Source organism: Dasypus novemcinctus, chromosome 17, assembly GCF_030445035.2.
Source record: "Dasypus novemcinctus isolate mDasNov1 chromosome 17, mDasNov1.1.hap2, whole genome shotgun sequence".
NCBI classification, from domain to species: Eukaryota; Metazoa; Chordata; class Mammalia; order Cingulata; family Dasypodidae; genus Dasypus; species Dasypus novemcinctus.
The window spans coordinates 18,444,356-18,462,293 of record NC_080689.1 but is presented as its reverse complement, the minus strand read 5'-3'; the positions used below and the strand labels follow the sequence as shown (position 1 = coordinate 18,462,293).

The 17,938-nt window shown below is 55.8% G+C and overlaps 1 protein-coding gene across 1 annotated transcript in view; it reads right to left on the bottom strand.

The window, feature by feature from the left end:
• Positions 1-506: 506 nt before the first annotated feature.
• The window catches only part of EHD3 (EH domain containing 3), a 30,414-nt gene continuing 12,982 nt past the window's right edge, over positions 507-17,938 (bottom strand). Inside the window, exons 3-6 of the mRNA XM_004451077.5 lie at positions 16,320-16,417; positions 6,327-6,739; positions 5,558-5,722; positions 507-2,644 (exon numbers count right to left, since the gene is read on the bottom strand). Coding sequence (XP_004451134.1) covers positions 2,117-2,644; positions 5,558-5,722; positions 6,327-6,739; positions 16,320-16,417 — 1,204 coding nt within the window. The 3' untranslated portion in view covers positions 507-2,116. The remainder of the gene's footprint in view (positions 2,645-5,557; positions 5,723-6,326; positions 6,740-16,319; positions 16,418-17,938) is intronic.

Genomic DNA, 17,938 nt, shown 5'->3' with positions numbered 1-17,938 from the left:
AGGGAAAGGCGGGAAGCGCGTGAGGGAGAAGTCGAAGGGTGGGAAAGTGCGGCACGTGCCCAAGCGGTATGGGGGGGAGGGGACTGACAGACTCCCCGTCCTCTTAAATTAAAGACAGAACCCTCACCTCCCTCGGCTCTTCCCTTCCCATTTCTCCTCGGCCCAAAGAAAGGTGCAGCGCTGAGGCCTGGTCCCCTGCTGGGCTGGGCAGGATCTGTCCTCAGAGAAGGTGAGACCCCCTTGGCCATGGGCTTCCCTGGTCTTCATTTTGTGTGAAGGAAGCAGGACACCCAGGTTGGGGGCTGGGCAGGGGGCAGCCACTCCACCAGCCGGGCTTGAGGAGCAGTGGTCCAGCAGGCACCAGGCCAACGGGGAGCCACTGGGATGCTGGCCCTTGGGAAGCCCCAAGGGAGCCCCCCTCTGCCAAAGATGCCAACAGGATCCCCAAGTAAGAACCCAGCCCCTCTCCATCAGCTGCCCACGGAATGATGGTCTGGGGCCAAGAGTACCAAAGGATAAATGTGCTGTATTAACATGAAGACTAACAGCGATAAGCACATCATCAGTACATAGAATATTCTCTAGATAGTCTGAACATAGATATAAAATAAGTTATACTTGTTTTTGTTGTTGATCACAGTAGGAGCATAGCATATGAAGTGACTGGTTCAGTGGCCATGAAGCAAGCCCAGGGAGAGGGACCAGAAAAGGGGATGCAGGGAGCATGGAGATGTCAAGGACACTGCAGAGTCGCTGGGACCCACAGGGAACACGACCTCGGATCTCTCCAGACATGGCAGGTTAGCCTTCTGAGCAGCAGCACGAGGTCTCCCCTGGCAAAAGAGCTGGTGGCTGCCTGTGAACTAGGATGGTTTCAGCTGCTGGGTGGGAGGCAGAGCAGGGACGGGCACAAGCAGCCCCAGCAGGCCAGCCCACCCTCCTTCTGGCGCTGTTGGACTTCTGTGATTTTAGGAACATGGGTCCCATGGCCAGAAGGCGTGATTTGCTTCTGCAATATGACAGATGGCCAGACCGATGGCTTGCCGAATGCTGGCTGGCTCTCCTCCCTTGCCAGCCTGCTCTGGGAGGCAGTGTGGGGACTGCAGGCTCAGCTTGTTCTCCATGATTTGTCACTGGGTAGCAATGCCCAGGATCCGGCACACGTTGTCACAGCAGAGGCTCAGAATCCTCTCTCCGTCTCGGGCAACCTCTGTGACTTTGGGGAGGTCACCTGAACTCCTCTGATTCTCAAGCTCCAATCTGCAAAATGGGGGTGGGGGCAGGACTGATGCATCCTTCCCTGGCTGGTGGAGAGTGGGACATGGGATAACATACGAGCAGTGTGTGCCGTAGCCCCTGGCACAGGGGAACATGAGCATCCAAACATCACAGCCTGGGAGGAACAAACACGAACCTCACAAAACCTATGGAACCACCACCTTGACTGGCTTTGAGGAGAGGACTCAGGGCAGCTGCCCTGATTTCTTTCCTATCAATTTTCTGTCTTCTCTCTCCTCTTCTAGGATTCTTTGAAATGAAGTGGCGGTAGAGTTCAAAGCTAGGTTTGCTGAGGAAGGCAGAGGCTAAGTGTAGGAAAGAACAGAGCTTGTGGTAACGTCGCCTCAGATCTCGGACATGGTGCCCTGGAGAACTCCGTTCTCTCACATGTCCTAGCTCCTGAACAGATTTCATAGTAGGAAGCCAAAGACGGAAAAACAAATGCAGAGAAAAAAAGGTGAATTGCCTATTCAGCAGAAGCTCTTCCATCTGCCTGGAGTCCGGGTTTAGAGCCACTGGGAAATCTGAGGGTGGGTGGGCTGTGGGTGGGCGAGTGCGCTGCCTCTCTGGAAGAAGGCAGGTCTCTGGGTAGTGGAAGATAGGAGGATGGGAGGGAAACAGGGATGGAGACGGAGGCTTGAAGCCTGGGTCCCCTGGAATGCTTCTGTGGGTCCACCAATCCTGAGAACTTGGAGAAGACTCCAACCTGGAAGCAGCCTGGGAAGCTGGAGAGCCATGTCCCCTCTCACCTCCAGTGTAATAACACTTGAGACCCGTGCATGTGCATATGGCTCTCATCGCCTCTGCCGTCACCGCCTGCCACACCTGCCTGCTCCTGTCACTCGGCGACTTTCCTCTTGGAAGGTGGCAGGAGGTGGGCGGGCAGCTCGTTGGGCAGCTCGTGCCCCTCCAGCTTGACCTTGATGAGGTGGTTGGCCAGAGCAAACTCCTCGTCATCCAGCATGCCGTCCTTGTCGATGTCGGCCAGCTTCCAGATCTTGCCCAGCACACTGTTGGGCAGCTTGGAGCGCACCATCTCCTTTTTGGCGTTGGCGCCTGTGATCTTGCCGTCCACCGGAGACAGGGTGTAGAAAATCTCGTCGTACATGGGCTTGTCCCTGGCCACCACCCACTCAGCATCATCGATGCCCTCACCGGCCCCCTCCCCATAGCCGTGCCCGAAGGGGCCATGCAGGGTGCCCTCGAATGCTCCTCCCTTCACCATCTGCACAGGCCGCTGGGTCTCCTCCTGGCGCACCAGCACCATGAGCTGGGCAATGTCATGGGCCAGCATGTCATCCACCACCTCCAGGAGCTTGCTTTTTAGAGGCTGGAATTTGCTGAAGTCCTGGGCTTGCAGCTGGTCCTGGGAAGAGGGGGAGAAAAGAAAGTCAGGCTGGAACACAGTGGAAGAAGAGCCTCCCCTCTGCAGGAAAGCTGCCTTTGAGAAGGTTCCCAATCTGGTTCTCTTTCCTCAGTGAGAGTTTGGCCTAGGGGCTCAGTGGCTCTCCATCATAAGGTAAGGAGAGAGGAGGGAGGAAGGGAAAAGAGGCCCATTGGGCTGAGGGACTGAGGGAGCCTCTCAGGAGGGAGCTGAGCAGTTGAGGGTAGGAGGAAAGTGAGCTGGGGAAGAAAGGGCATTTTAGTAACCATTGGTTGATCTATTAATTTGAATTCCCTTTAATGTTATTCTAGAGAGCAAATAATTTCTCTTGAAGTTCCTTTTGGCTACTAAGTAGTGTTTCTTGAATGCTATATCCCTTCAAGTCATGCCCTGTTTTAATAAGGGTTATACTTTTAAAACACTGAAAGTGCTTTCATAGTCTTATCTCATTCACTTTCCTGTGCCCCTCTGAGGAGGGAAATCACATTTTGGTCCCCATTTAGTGAAGGAAAACGGAAGCGTAAGCAAAACTCAATCACAATAGAAGCCAGAGGTCACCCCTGCATCAGTGGTTCTTCATCTGGACATGCATGGGAATTACCTGGAGTCAGGTGTCAAAATACCGGATTCTCTCCTGAGTTCTACACAAGGCAGGGCATGCATAGATTATATAAGAGCTCCCCCTCCTAGCCTTCCTGAGACCACTCACACAGCATCCTCAAAGGCAATGCCCTCTACTCCACTTTGCATGTCTTTGTGATTTTGAAAGGTCGTGAGCCTAGAACACCCTCCTCCTTGGCCTCCGGAGAGGGACAAGGTAAGAGCTTTCCACTCCAGCCCAGGATGCTGCTGGGAGGAGGCCAGAGCACAGGGCAGTCACAAAAATGCAGAAAGCGCTCACGGTGACATTTCAAGAGCAAGTGTTAGCTGGACATTCCTCACCTCCCTGTTAGGACAGGGCTGAAGCTCAGGAGGGGTGGTGGCTAAGGGGTTTGGGGAGGGCAGGAGAGGACACCCTTTCTCCACTCTCGGGGCACAACCCCTCAAGGTCTCTCCCACTTCTAAATCCCAATTGTCTCCCAGCTTCTTCACCTCAAGGTGCGCTCGGTGGGCTCCCAGTAGGAGTGCCAATATATTTCATCACCCCATATACACCCCCATGCTGGGGGAGTCAAGGACACGCCTGGCCACCACCTGTCAGCCTACATCCCCCCCTTCTTTTCCTTTGCGTGCAGATGTTTCAGTATGTTTCCACTGCACACCTGGAAATGTGAGGTCTAATGGATAGGCTGAACCATGTCTTAAACCTAAAACTGGGAACAAGCAGCGCTGGCTGCATTATCTCCCTCCCCTGGGATGTGTAAATACTCCGCATTCGGGCAGCATGGACTTGCCAGAGACGGGAAGTGGGGCATGCAGAGCTGCTGCCCACTGAAGGTGACCCGAGCCATTGGCCTCCTGGGGAGACTGCCCACAATGGTCTCCCTTCCCCTGCTCCTTTGGACCCTTCGTGCTGTGTAAGTAAAGAAGCTGTCATTGGCTGAACTCCATGATGCTGAATTATGTTACTGACTCAGGTCACCTAACGGCAGAACCTAGCATCAGACTGGCAAACAGAAGTAAAATCACTTATGTTGAGAAAAGATTCTTCACATAAAAATGGAGCTGCATGAGCTCTGTACAGTGTCGTCTTCCCAAATGGTTGCTTTCAGGTCATTACTTTCTTAACAGAATGAGAAACCAAAAGCTGAACTATTCCAAGCCATGGCTGATTATCAAACACAACGACCCCGGAGGGAGTCTCTCTCTGCTGGGCTGTCTCCAGCTCAGCAGGTGCCATCTGTGGGTCTCAGAAGAAACACTGCACCCCAGTGCTCCCAGGGGGGCAGGTGCATTAGGTGATGTTTGTGGCATCCTAGACCTCCAGTCACAGACATCACAAGCTTAAAATCCCCACCATCTCTTGGCGAAGCAGATGAGCCATCTGACAAAGGCTCTCGATTCCCTTACACGCTCACGGCCCTAAGTTTACCTCAGCACTCCAACCAGGAGCCATTTGGGCCAAGGGAATACAAGCCACGGAGCAGCAGATGCCCACAGGGGCACTTGCCACCTTTTGGGCATGTGCCATCCCACATAGTTTCTCCTGCTAGTCTCCGAGGAAGTCCTCTGAGGAAATCTTTATCTTCCTTTCACAGGGGAGGAAACTGAGGTTTACAAAGGTCGTTAATCTGCCCAGGGTCTCAGCATTTTCCAAGTGAAGTGTTCACACAGGCTGCAAGTAGACACACTGGGAGCTGCCTCCAAGGTCCCAGTGGGAAACTACCACACCATATTAACTAGCTCCTCGCTGAGGCTCAGTCTCCTCTTCTGTAAACTGAGGCAACAGAAGTACCTACCATACACGGTGGCTGTGAGGATGGATGAGAATATTTGCAAGGCACTAAGCATAAAGCTTGGGACAGTTAAGCCTTTAATATGCAGTAGCAATAGCTAGGTGACATATCACCACTGGGAGAAGCTGGGAAATGGGTACAAGTGACATCTCTGTGCAAGTTTTGCACAAACCTATAAACTTAATAGTCTCACTACACTGTGATACCCTGTGAAACTCATGTTGGGTGGTTTTTTAGTCAGGAGTCTTTAGGTTGAGAACCAGTTTCTTAGTTTAGGACTAGGCTTTTCAGAATATCTCTATAGTCCTGAATAGTCTGGTATTTTTAGTTTCCTGTCTGGTAAAAGAAAAAGAAAAAACGGACATTCAAAACACGCATTTGTTCACATACCCATCCATTCACACACCTAGCCGCTACCTGAGGGAACCCCAGGGTTGCCTCCTCCGTCTCGGGCTGCTGAGAAGGCACGTGCACACCGGGCTTCCCCTCCCTGCTTTACCTGCATCCTCCTCAGGTTGGGAAAGTCCCCGGGCGAGATCTGGTGCTCCCGCTCGATTCGGCCATAAATCTCAGCCAGGTTGTTCACCAACTCCTTCTTCTTGTTGTCCTTTCCAAACACCGAGGGCATCTCCTTCTTCAGAGAGCTGATGATGTAGGCATGGACCTGCAGCGCAGGGGTGGAGAGAGCCCTCTGGGTCCAGACCCTTGCCAGGCCTCTCCTTTTAGGGTCGCTCCGACCCCGTCGCTTCCCGTCCATCCCTCACACCTCCTCCTGCTTCTCCTGAAACAACATCTATCTGCCCCTTCCTGCTCCCACGAGGCTTGAATGCTGAGCTGCTTTTCTCCATCACCTGGGAAAGGAGAGCCTGTCGGGAGGCTAAGGTTGGGGAGGTGACGGTGGTGGTGACATTTACCGAGCACTCCTGAGGGTGCCAGACACCGGGAGGAGAGCTTTTACGTTCTTCACCCTTCGTCATCCTCCACACACTTTATAGACGTGGAAATGGGTGACGCAAAGGGCCTTGCTGGGCATTAGGGACCACATAGTTAGTAAGTGGTGGAGTCGGGCTCCAATCTGACCCCCTGACGCCAGAGCCCGCCATCCTGACCACTGCACTCTCCTGCCCCCAGGGGGCAGCACTGGCATGGCTGGAATCTGTGACGCGGTAGCTCCAGGACACTCCTTCATGGGCAGCCACCCTCTGCTCTTGGAGCTCACCCTCGCTAAGCCTCTGTCCCTGTCGCCCATCCCCCAGCGGTGGCCTCACCTTGGCCAGCCTCGCTCTCTTGATGAGGTCGTTGAGCTTGCGCAGGGCAGCGTTTCGGGGCAGACTCTGGATGTCTCTGAACAGGTCCTGCTCCTCGGCCTCAAAGAGCTTCCGGTTGTCAGGGATGAGGAGCGGGTGGGACCAGAAGGAGCCGATGTAGACCCGGATCACCTCGGGGGTGTTGACGATCTTCCCCAGGGACCACATGAGGGCCCCGTAGACCCGCATGAGCTGCTGCGTCTCGATCTGGTCAGCCTTGTTCAGCACCACCCGCATCTTGTCCTCATGGTTCTTGAGGGCCTTGATGACCTCAGAGAACTCATCAGAGATGTCCAGCTTGTGGGCGTCGAAGAGCAGGATGATGCGGTCGACCCGCTCGGCAAACCACTCGAGGACAGCTGCAAAGTCATACCCTGCCGGCAGAGGGGACAGTCAGAGGGCGGGTCTGTGGGGGTCTGGGTAGGGACTTGGGCAGGTGACGTGGAAAGAGCATGGGTTAGGCAGAAGACAGATCTGGGTCCAAATCATGGTCCTTCTCACTGTATCTATTTGCCTTGGGCAAGTTACTCAATATCCCTGAGTATAAAAGGACTGTAATGATAGACCCTGATTAACAGAATTGTGAGCCCAGCATGCACAGGTTGAGTAAATGCTAGTTATTATCGTTAGCATTTTTATTCCCGTAAAGCATAGCCATTATCTAGCTCCCCTGGCCTTGCTTTTTGTATTTATAAACCAGGAATCTGGCTGGAAAAGAAACTCTGGACATAGAACTTGGACAAAGACCCAGAAATTCTTTACAAGGCCAGAAAGCAACACAACAGTGAAATGCAAGGACGTTTCAGGTCATGCCCATGACTGGTCTGGAAGAATGAGGCTCTTGTCATGAAAAACACAAGACTTGTTCTCGCTCACACTCATGAGTTCACTTCTTTCCTTACTCATTAGCTGCATCCTCAAATTCCAAAACTTAAAATCACAAGGAGTTTCTTCTGTAGGCTGTGACCAGGCTTCCAGCTGCCATATCTAGATTACCTGGCACTGGGCTGCCTCAGGTCAGGCTGGTTCCAGAAGTCCCCAAATGCTTGCTCTGCTTAACCCCAAGTAGCTGTGGCTCTGAGAGGGGCTGGAGATGGAGGTGGTGCCAAGAGCCTGTACATTCAGCCTTAGGGTCACTGATACTTAAAGTGGAAAAGGCCTTTCCTCTCTGTGCCTCAGTCTCTTCCTCCATAAAATAAGGGGACAGTAGAGGAGGGAGTGAGGGTCAGAGGTGAGGTGACCGGCTCAAGCGCCCAGCCCATGAGAGGTAGTCCTGGGAAGAGAACAGCGGGGCAGGCTTTCCCCTCTGAACTGGGCTCCCAGGCCTCTCTCTGCCACCCCTTCATGGTGCACCTCTGGCCCACCTCCCTGTAGGTGGGAGCCCTTCCTTGCTCTGGGATGATCAACAACCCTGGCTCTCAGTAGCAACAGGACTGCAAGAGGATACACCCCAGTGACCCCAAGCTCACTGGCACCACCGAGTGGGAACCCAGGCCATTAGGAAAAAGTCAGTGATCTTCAAAGCAGGAGGCTGGAGACCAGGGCGAGGTCCTTGGGCAGCTGCCTCGGGGTGGTCTGTAATGGTGGTCCTCAGATCTGAGTGAGCATCAGAATCACCTGGAAGGCTTGTTAAAACCCAGATTGCTGGGCCCTCTGCCAGAGTCTGTGATTTGGTGTGTGTATGTGAGGTATTTCTAACATGCTCCTGGGAGATGCAGAGGCTGCTGGTCCAGGGACCACACCTGAAGAAGAGCTGGGCCAGGATGACGGGGGCTGACACTACTGAGAAGTGACTCAGCAGGTGCCCAGTCAGGTCCTCAGTAATGGAAAACCATTAACTCCTTTCATTATCGCAGTGACCCCAGGAGGTAGATGCTAACATTAGCCCCATTTTTCAGATGAGAAGACAGAGATAGAGAGAGGTACAGTAGCTTGTCCTCGGTCACTGGGCTGGTACATAGAGGGGCTGGGATTCAAATCCAGGAAGGAGCGCCAGAGTCAGCGCTTTGACCCACTACACGGAACTGGTTTGCAAACTGTGTCCTTCCAGACAAAACCATAGTCTCAGGTGGGTGGGGGGTGGACAGACGAGCCAGGTTTCAGAAGCGTCCCCCTTGCCCCAGTGGCATCATTAGAACGTGCAGGCACACCCCAGTGGTCTGCACAGGGGCCTAGGACCCCTCAAGCTTCCCAGAGGACCCCCTTAATGCTTCTGCAGTGGCTGTAGGAGAATTCTAACATACAAAAGAAGGTAAAAAGCCTCCTTCAGATACCCCATGCTGTCTTTAACCACTCTGGCCCTGGTAAATGAGGTGCTTCCAGGGATTATCAGGCCTGAGTGATTTTCTCCAAGATCTGTCAGCTGTTGGGTTAACACGCACCTTATGAGTTTTCTCTCCCTGCTCCTGTGAGGCTAGAAGCAGCTTAGAAATTAATGGTCCAAATTTCTGATTTACAATTAGGGAAACTGAGGCTCAGAGAAGGGAGGAGATGGCCCAGGGTCACAGAAGTACCACCCTAGAGAAAATGCCCCTACTCCGTGCACATCTGAAGTCATGATGTAGACTAGATATACTTTTTTCATATAAGGAAAGGACTTTCTCAGCTAAGGGGCAAGGTCCAGGAACGAGATTCGGGGGCCAGGACTCTGCCCAATTATGAGGCAGGGCACTGTCAGTCCTGCCCTGCAGACAGGAGCTTCAGTGACTCACTGAGACCCCCTGCTTAGAGGAAGCAGCCCTTGGGACTTGAGCCAAGTTCTAAGTTCTTCTAGCTGGCCAGACTTTCTCTTCATTACTTCATTTCACCCATGACACCCTATGAGGCAGGCAGAACGAGCAGTAGCGTTCTTTACTGAAGAGGAAACTGAGGTGGGAGAGGTGAGGTGAGAGTCCAGGGCAAGTGGTGGGGCCAGGAGTGACCGGCCACACGGGCCCCGGGTTGGCATCACGGTGGGATCCTGCTGGCGGCCGAGTCCACCCGCCTGTCTCCTGCCTCCCTCCCCTCCCTGGCCTGTAGGCCCAGCCTGTCCCTGCGGAGCCCCGGACTGGCCTTCCCACTCCAGATGGGGCCTGCAGCCGGCAGCACCGCCCCTCCTCCACCCCCCAGGGATGGCTCCATTCTATTTTTAATCTTCCCTTCAGCTCAGCCCCATCTCAGGGCTGCTCTCACCTCCCCAAGGCAGTCCCTGGGAGATGTGGGGGCCGAGGCGGGCCGAGGCCTCAGAAAATCAGGCCAGCCTCGACTTGCTGCTCTGGTGCCTAAGGCAGAACAGGCGGGCTCCGCCCTCCAGAGCAGGAGGGGAGGGCAGCGGCGCTCCGAGGCCCTTGGCCTTCTGCTGACACCTCATCCCAAGTCCGGTCTGATGTGTACTTCAGCTGTGGCAGTGCGGCCTGGGGAGGGGCAGACAGGAGGAGGGTGCTACCGCGCCCGCCTCCAGGATAGCGACTTCCAGCCCTGCGCGCTCGCGCACCCCCGCTCCTGCCAGCAGCTCCCACCCACCGGGGCGCGCGACTGACGGAACTGGAGGCTTAGAGGGGTAAGAGGCTGACCGAGGCCATGCAGCCAAGACCAGAACTCAGGTCTCCCAGTCCCAAGTCCAGCACCCTTGCCACCCCTCCACGTGAACCAGAGAAGCTGCAGAGAAGAGATGGCCACCAGCCTGCCCAGTCCCGGATGACACCGACGATGCAAGGGGGATGCTAGGGGGCGTAGGGGCCAATCCCTGCAAACTGACCGCCCCCCGAGTGGCAGCACCACATTAGTGCTGCCAGAACACGACAGCCCCCCCGCGCGGGGCAGGTACTCCTGGGCAATCTCGTCGCACTGCGCATGTCTGTTCTGCCGCCCAACCCCTGAAATCACCCGGATGCAGCCATCTCCCCACTGCCCTGGCAGCACCCCTCTCTGCTTCCTCGCACCCAGCCCATCTCCCCACTGCCCTGGCAGCACCCCTCTTTGCTTCCTTGTACCCAGCCCGTCTCCCCACTGCCCTGGCAGCACCCCTCTCTGCTTCCTCGCAACCAGCAGAGCATTTGGCCCAGAGAAGGTGCTCAGTCAGTGTCTGCTGAACAGAGCTGAGGTGTCAACCCTGCTCGGAGTCTTCCTTTGGGAAGACAGTGAGCAGGTTATCTCTGGGCCTCAGTTTTCTGGTCTGTGAATTGGAACCCACCAGTGACTCCACCACTCCATCACTGTGAGGCTCCAGTCAAGTAAGAGGATGCAGGTGACACTGTTTTGCTGTGACCTCGGTTGGTCTTTGCTCCACCCCCTTCATGAGGTACCCCTTCTACCTGCCAGTGTCCTGGAGGTGGGTCAACTAAGGAGCACTGGCCTGGGCAAGACCCGCTGTGGCTTCTGCTCAGCCAGCAACCTGCTGTGTGCCTTTGGGCCAGCAGCCTCCCCTTTCTGGACCTGGGTCTCTTGGCCTGTCAAACCAGGGCTTGGATTGGACAATTGCTGAGCTTTCTGTCTCAGTTGACCATTCTCAGCTTCTAAGATCAGAGGTGGGGGGTGGGGGGTACAGCAGGATGGATGGAAATTAGACACAAGGAAGCCCCTGCAGGCACAAGAGAAAAGAAGGGCAGCGGCTGCTGTTTAGAGACCTAGGGATGCCAACGTGGGGTCCTCTCCTGCCTGAGGACAGGCAGGCTTCTGGGACCCTTGCTGTGAATTTATAAGCACAGAGGCCTCCTATTCTTCCTCCTAACTTTGCAAATTCTGCATGCACTGGCAAACTGCTATCAAATCACCAAGTCAGCAAGCCAGGGGGCCCTTCTCCCCACATGTGGCTGTGGAGACCTACGACTCAAGTGACGCCCCTGGAGAGTTCCCCTGAAGCTCAGCCTCCTGGCCGCTGGCTAGTCAGGGCCCCTGTAACCTCTGGGACGGCTGTCTGAGTCAGTGGCCAGGACCTGTATAGAAGGGTCCTGACCTCTCCAGACAGGAGCCCCAGAAAGGCACCGACCGTGCCCCAGAATGGAAGAGGGCAGGGGATCAGCTCCGCTGTGTGGCCCTGGGCAAGTCCCAACCTCAGATTTCTCAGCTGTAAAACGGGGATGACGACGACGGATTGAATGTGGGGTCAGTGCAGGAAGGAGCCAGGCCCCAAGGCTGGACAGTGGTGGGAGGGTGGGACTCGAGATGGGGACTGGCCTAACGCCTGGAGGGTGAACGGCCCCTTCCCTTCCCTGGTCCCAGGCATGGCTCCAAGACCCGCAAGTGGGGCTCTTGAGCACTGGCAGCTGCCCACAGGCTCATGAAATAGGGACAAGTGGGCAGGGGCTGGGGGGTGACCCCTGAGAGATGGAAGGTGAGAAGCTGCCCTTCCTGGAATTACTTCCTGGCACTCTCCTGGTTCTGAGGCAGGTGGAGGCCTGCAGGCTGGGCAGCCTGAGGCATCTGCAGGTCTCTTCTCCCCCTGACGGGCTCCAGAGCACTGGAAAGAAGGCATTTCTAAGTCATGCCAGGCCGGAGAACATCGATGAGGCAAACACCACGAGCAAGGGACTCCTTATCACCCACCCACTCCCTCCGGCTGAGATGCAGTCCGAGGGGCCAAGACAGGGCTGCATAGATCTCTTGTACTTTCAGCCAGACTAGCTCACTTGACCCTTGCAGCTCTCCCTCTGCCAGGAGGTGAGCAGGTACTGTGCTCACCCACCCTACAGGAGCAGCAGTGGAGGCACAGTGGGGGTCAGGGGCTTTCCGAGGGCACACAGATCCTTGGGTCCCAGTCCGTGTTCGCTTCTTAGCTCAGTGTGAGCCTCTTTGTGTGAGGTGGAGCACAGAGGGCTGAGTCCTCAAACCAGAGACTTACTGTGGGGAGTACACACAAGGTCTCACCCTCAAAGTTCTCTTTCGTGACTTAAAGACATATGAGCAAAAGAGAAACACAAAGGCATTGCATTTCAAAATCAATTTCCGATGACTATGGGGAAAAAGTGCCACACTAGATGTCTCCCAGAAGTAACTCTAAAAGTGGCTGGAGTAGGCTCAGCCTGGCCTTTGGTTGGTGGCAAAGCAATCTGCGAAGCCTCTTGACCGGTGTCAGGACCCTGCTGCCCCACCCAGGCAGGGGCATGCTCCCTGGGGCACCGGCTCATGGTCTGGCCAGCTCCAGTGAGGGCGCCGGGGCAGGCGAGGGCATGCGGCTGCCCTGAAACTTACAGATGAGAGGTTTGCCCTGATAACTAACCCAGGTTTTTCCTGGAGAGCTGAGGATGTTGTGCCCCAAAGCCACGGAACTGGGAGTCAGGAGACCTGAGCTCTCACCAGGTTCTGTGACCTGGGCCAAGTTCTTGACCAGCTCCAGCCATGCTGAGCTCACCTGTACAGGAAAGAGCCCACTGATGAGCCTGTGATGTGAGCACAAATCCCAAGGGGCCGCTTCCCTAGGATGGGCTTGCGGAGATTTCTAGCTGAGCAGCAGCCAGGAAATGTGGTTCCCAAGTGTGAGGACACTCAGCCTTCCGGAGCCCTCCCACTTCTGCCTCATCCTTGTTTATTCCCAGTAACTAGCCCTGGGCTGGGCCCATCCTGTCCCTTCCAGGAAATGCCTCTTTGCCTGCCTTGCCTGCCCACCCCACTCCATCTTCACCCAGAGACAACTGCCAGCCTGGGGCTCCTGGGCTCAGGTTCCCAGATGCCACTCCTACCCCCACCCCGAGCAAGGACCACACTTCACCTGGTTCTAGCCTGGACCCAAATGCTTCCTTCTCCTACGCAGCCTGAGGCCTGGGAGCCCTGGGGGGCAGCTTACATTCCAGAATGTGGCCCACGGGTGCCTCGGTGCAGATTTGCTGGTGGTGCCCCTGTGCCAGGCATGAGGCAGGGCCACGTCCCTCTGCTGTGCGCCCTTGGGCAGGGCACTATCTGCAGGACCATCCGTGGAGACGCTTTCCTGCCTGGGCTGGCGGGAGGAAGGAAGAAGTGCCCCGTCTGCTCTGGGCCAAACCCAGAGCTCCAAGAGCCCCAAGCAAGAACCCAGGGTGCAGTATTTAGTTCTACGTGCACACCTGTTTGCCTGTGTGTCAGGGCACAGGGAGAGGGGTATGTGCATGAATAGGAGGTGTGGGTGGGGAGGTGTGTACATGTGTGCATGTGGTTTTATGTATGTGCATGTGTTGTATTATGTGCATGTGTGATGTGTGCATGTGCATGTGGGTTCATGTGGGGGTACAGGTCTACGTGGGCATATGTCTGGAGGGGAGGTGGGTACTGGTAGGGGTTGGGCATGCCTAGGTATAAACTGGAACTACCAGCGTCTATGGCAGATTGTGAGGGAGGATGGGGAGGGCCTCTGTACACTCAAAACTTTCCTCTGAGGACCATCCCCCAACTTCCATGCCGTTCTCAGAGTGCTGAGGCCCACCCTGCCCCAGGCTGGCACTGCAGAGCTGGTGGCCCAGTCTTTGCTTGATCACAGGCTGCTTTGGCCAGCAGCTGCATTTATGGGCTGGACTCAGGAGGGCGGAGAACAAACTGGCCTACATAGGCACTCAAGGGCAACCGCTTCTCCCAGGGGTGGGGTGGGACCTGGTGCTTAGCCAGTGTGGGGTGGGGAGGCCACAGGCAGGGCAGGTGAGAAAGCCAAGCACTCACCCGCGTGGGGCAGCCGCTGAGCCAGACACCGGCAGGACAGAAGGTAGAGGGATGGGAAATGAATGGAATGGGGTCGGAGCTGAGGGAGGCAGGAGATCCTGGGGCCAGTGCTGCCACATACAGCTGCGAGGGGAGAGGGGCGACAGTCACGTAGGTTAAGATGGGACAGGTGCCCCTGAGGTTGTATCACGGGCAGCCCTGGAGGGCAGATAAGGGGGTAGGAGAGAGTGCACCATGGTCCAGTCACAGAACTGAGGTCTGGGCTCTCGTCGCCATCTGTGGCCGCGCAAGAAGGCCGTGCAGTGGGTGGAGATCATTACCTTCCGTTACACATGGGGACACTGAGGCTCAAGAGGAAATGTGACCTGTTGAAACCATGCAGGTTCTAAAACCCTCGACTCTGAACTCCCAGAGCAGAGCCCTTGGAGACCAGAGACTGGAGCCTTCTCGGGCCCCGCCCGCCAGGTGCACGCGCCACCCCTCTGCCCCCAGGTGGCTCAGCTTAAGAAAGGCCTGTTCTCATCGGCCTTCCTGGAGGAGGTGCCGCGGCCCACGGGAAACTAGAAAGCCCCCCGAGGCCTCACCTCAGGACAGGCCAAGATGAGCCACCCGGGGGTGGGGTGAGGGAGGGATGGGGGGGAGTCGAGGGCGTCTGCTTAGGAGAGAGCAAGAGTCCAGGGAAACACATGGAAGCCCAGAGAAGATCCGGGCGGCCCCTCTCAGGGCCCTGAGCAGGGAGCCAGGGCCCACGCCGGGCACGTGGTGGGCCGGGAGGGCGGAGGGGCGGCGCTCCAGGACGGGCAGCGTCTGCTCTTCCTGGGCTCACGGGCTCTCTGGCTCGGACCAGCTGCCCTCCTCCCGCGGCCCTCTTGTAAGCCAGAGTGAGAGAGCCTGGGTGCTCACGGCCACCCACGACACGCACTGTACACGCGGTTGCCACCCTTCCCCCTGCCTCAGTGGCTCCCTTTCCCCGACTCCTTCCCGGGCTTGACCTCCTGGGCGGCGGGCTGCAGATACAGAGAAGTGGGAGAGGTGCTGGGAGGGCAGGCTCTGCTGCTCAGGCTACTCAGGCCGTTCTGCAAAGAGCCTTGCCCTCCCTCCACTGCTGCAGAGTGAGGTAGCTGGGCAGCAGGTCTGGCTAGTATTACACACCCAAACTGGAGAGCAGGCGGGGTCCAGGACAAACTGGGGTTAACGGGACCCCAGGGCAGCCTGTAGACCTGGAGGCTCCCTGCCGTCCTTGTCCTATCCTCCCTCCCCCCAGATGAGGCTGGCTTTGCCACCCACTCCCAGCCAAGGTGTACCCCCACAGGGCCGAGCCTGGGCCTGCCCCCCAAAGTCTGCCCTTACAGGGGAGCAGTACTGGAAGAGAGCTGCTCCCTGTGGGGAGGAGGCCAGGGCAGCTCACAGGAGCCCACTTTGACTCCAGGCTTCCCAGGCACCAGGCTCCTGGCATGTGCCAGGTGGTCTGCGCCCTCCGTGGGTGGGGTTTCTGGGTGGGTGCCCTGCTCAGGTGGAGCACACCTGCTGCAAGATGCCCAGGGCACAGGGGCTGAGGCACACGCCGATGAGCAGGCAGCCCCCAAAGGTCGAGTCAGGCGAGAGTTCCGGCCACTTCTCAGATAACCCTTGCCAATCAAAAGCCTTCCCTTCCTGGAGGCTGATTTCCAAATGCTGATTTGGCTCCTGCCCCGGCTCAGTGCTCCAATATTGGGCTGTGTCTGGTTTCTTTTCATCTGATTTTCTTGCCAGGGATAGAAGACAAGGCACAGAAAAGGCCAGGGGCCACCCGGGTCACACAGCGCATTGTGGCAAGAGGGCCTGGGGGCACGGGGAAGCCAGGCACAGGAATTTTAGCATCAGTCTCAGCATTTTAGAGCTAGGAGAAAGCAATGAGATGATGAGGATGCTCTATAACACCTAATCTTTACTGGGCACTTGCTATGTGCCAGGCCAAAGGCTTTCACGTATATTATTTCTTTTAATCCTCAAACAATCTTATAAAGTAGACATTATTATTCTCCCCCATTTTACGGACAATGACACTGCAGTGAAGAAACTGTCCCAAGTTCATGCTGTTAGGACGTGGCAGAGCTAGGTTAGGTAGCCTGGCTGGGTGGCTCCAGGCCAGCCCTCCATGAGCAAGTTCTCTGCATTTGAACAGTGGGAGGATTTCACAGTGCTTTCGCATGTCTGGTTCCCTACCAGGGCAATCCAGAGCACAGTGTCGGCCCTGGGCCTCCATTCAGCCCCGGGCACGGAGGTTACCCCGACACATCCACTCCCCTGCAGGCTGTGAGCTCCCCGCGGCCTGGGCAGCAGGCACTTCCGAGCAGCCCTGGGTCTGCTCACCTCGGCTGATTCTCTGCTTCTCCCCAGAGAGGATTCCCGGCGTGTCGATGACGCTGATGCTCTCCAGCACGGGGTTGGGCAGCTGGGCACACACGAACCTGCCGGGGCAGAGGAAGACACGTGAGCCCGTCCTCGCCAGGTCTCTCGTGCACCCTGGCCTGCGCTCCGCCATGTGCCAGCCTTCCCTGACCCATGCCCCCTGCCTCTCTCTCCTGGCCGAGCCGGGGTTCCAGTCCCCCGTGGGCCTGCTCCGTCCCAGGGTGTGGTTTATGGCTGACCCAGAGGCAGGCCCTCCCCCCCCACCCAGCGCCCTCGTATCTCCCCACATCCTGTCCTTGAGGGCCCCGCACACAGCTGGGCTCGGTAACCTGCTGACTGAGCCGCAAGGCCAGTTCACATGGACAGCCTGTCCCCTGAGTGTGGCCTTGACCTTCGTCTGATTCTCATGACCCCAGGTCCTTGGCCAGTTACCTCGTCTTGAATGACTTCAGTTAAGTCCACCCGTTCTCTGAGCCTCAGCCTCTTCAGCTGCTCTCTGAGAAGACCCCCCGCCTCCTCTTCCTAAGGGGCCCCTGGGACTGGGGGCGGGAGGAACTTAGGGCCCTCGGGCCACCACTGCAGCATCAGGGCGCAGCGTCAGTCCTCACTGGCTGGCGGCCTTGTGCAAAACCACTGTGCTTCTCTATGTGTCCTCATTTGTAAAATGGAGAGTCATTTGACAAACAGCCACCCAAAGCCAACCCTAAGACAGCAAGCTGGGGGATGGAAAAGCTTTGGTAAAGCAATGGTTGTGCAACACTGTGAACGTAACTAACAGCCCTGAATTACAAATGTGAACCTGGGTAAAATGTTACTAGGATAAAATTTATAAAAACAACCATAGGACTGTATAACACAGTGAACCCTAATATAAACCATGGACTATAGTTAATGGTATGCTTACAATAATATTCTCCCATTAATTGTAACAAATGTACCACACTAATGCAAGGCATTCATAGTAGAGGGGTGTAGCAGTTTAATATTACTGATAAATCCCAAAATTCAAATTATGTTTGTAATCTGATCTATACCTGGGCATGATGGAGTTATGATTAGGGCACTGAGTTCCACTAAGAGGTGGGACTCACAGATAAGAGGTATGGCAAAGGACAGAGTTGAGGGTTTTCTGATGTTGGAGTTTTGATGTTGGGTTTGATGCTGAAGTCTTAAGCTGGAGCCCTGGGGAAAGAGACAGAGCCATTCGCCTGATAGTCTATAGCTGGCCTTGCGGAGAAAGGCAAAGCCTAGAGAGCCTCATAGTCTACCAGAGGAACTGAGCCCAGAGGAACCCAGGAAGCCTGAAGCCTCACAGATGTCGGCAGCTATCTTGCTCCAACACGTGGAAATAGACTTTGGGGAGGGAAGTAACTTGTGCTTTATGGCCTGGTAACTGTAAGCTCCTACTCCAAATAAACACCCTTTATAATGCCCAGCAGATTTCTGGTATTTTGCATCAGCGCCCCTTTGGCTGACTAATACAAGGGGTATATGGGAACTATGTATTTTAGTGTAAACTTACAACTTCTTTAATAAAAAATATATATATTATAATAATTTTAAAAAGACACCATGCCAGG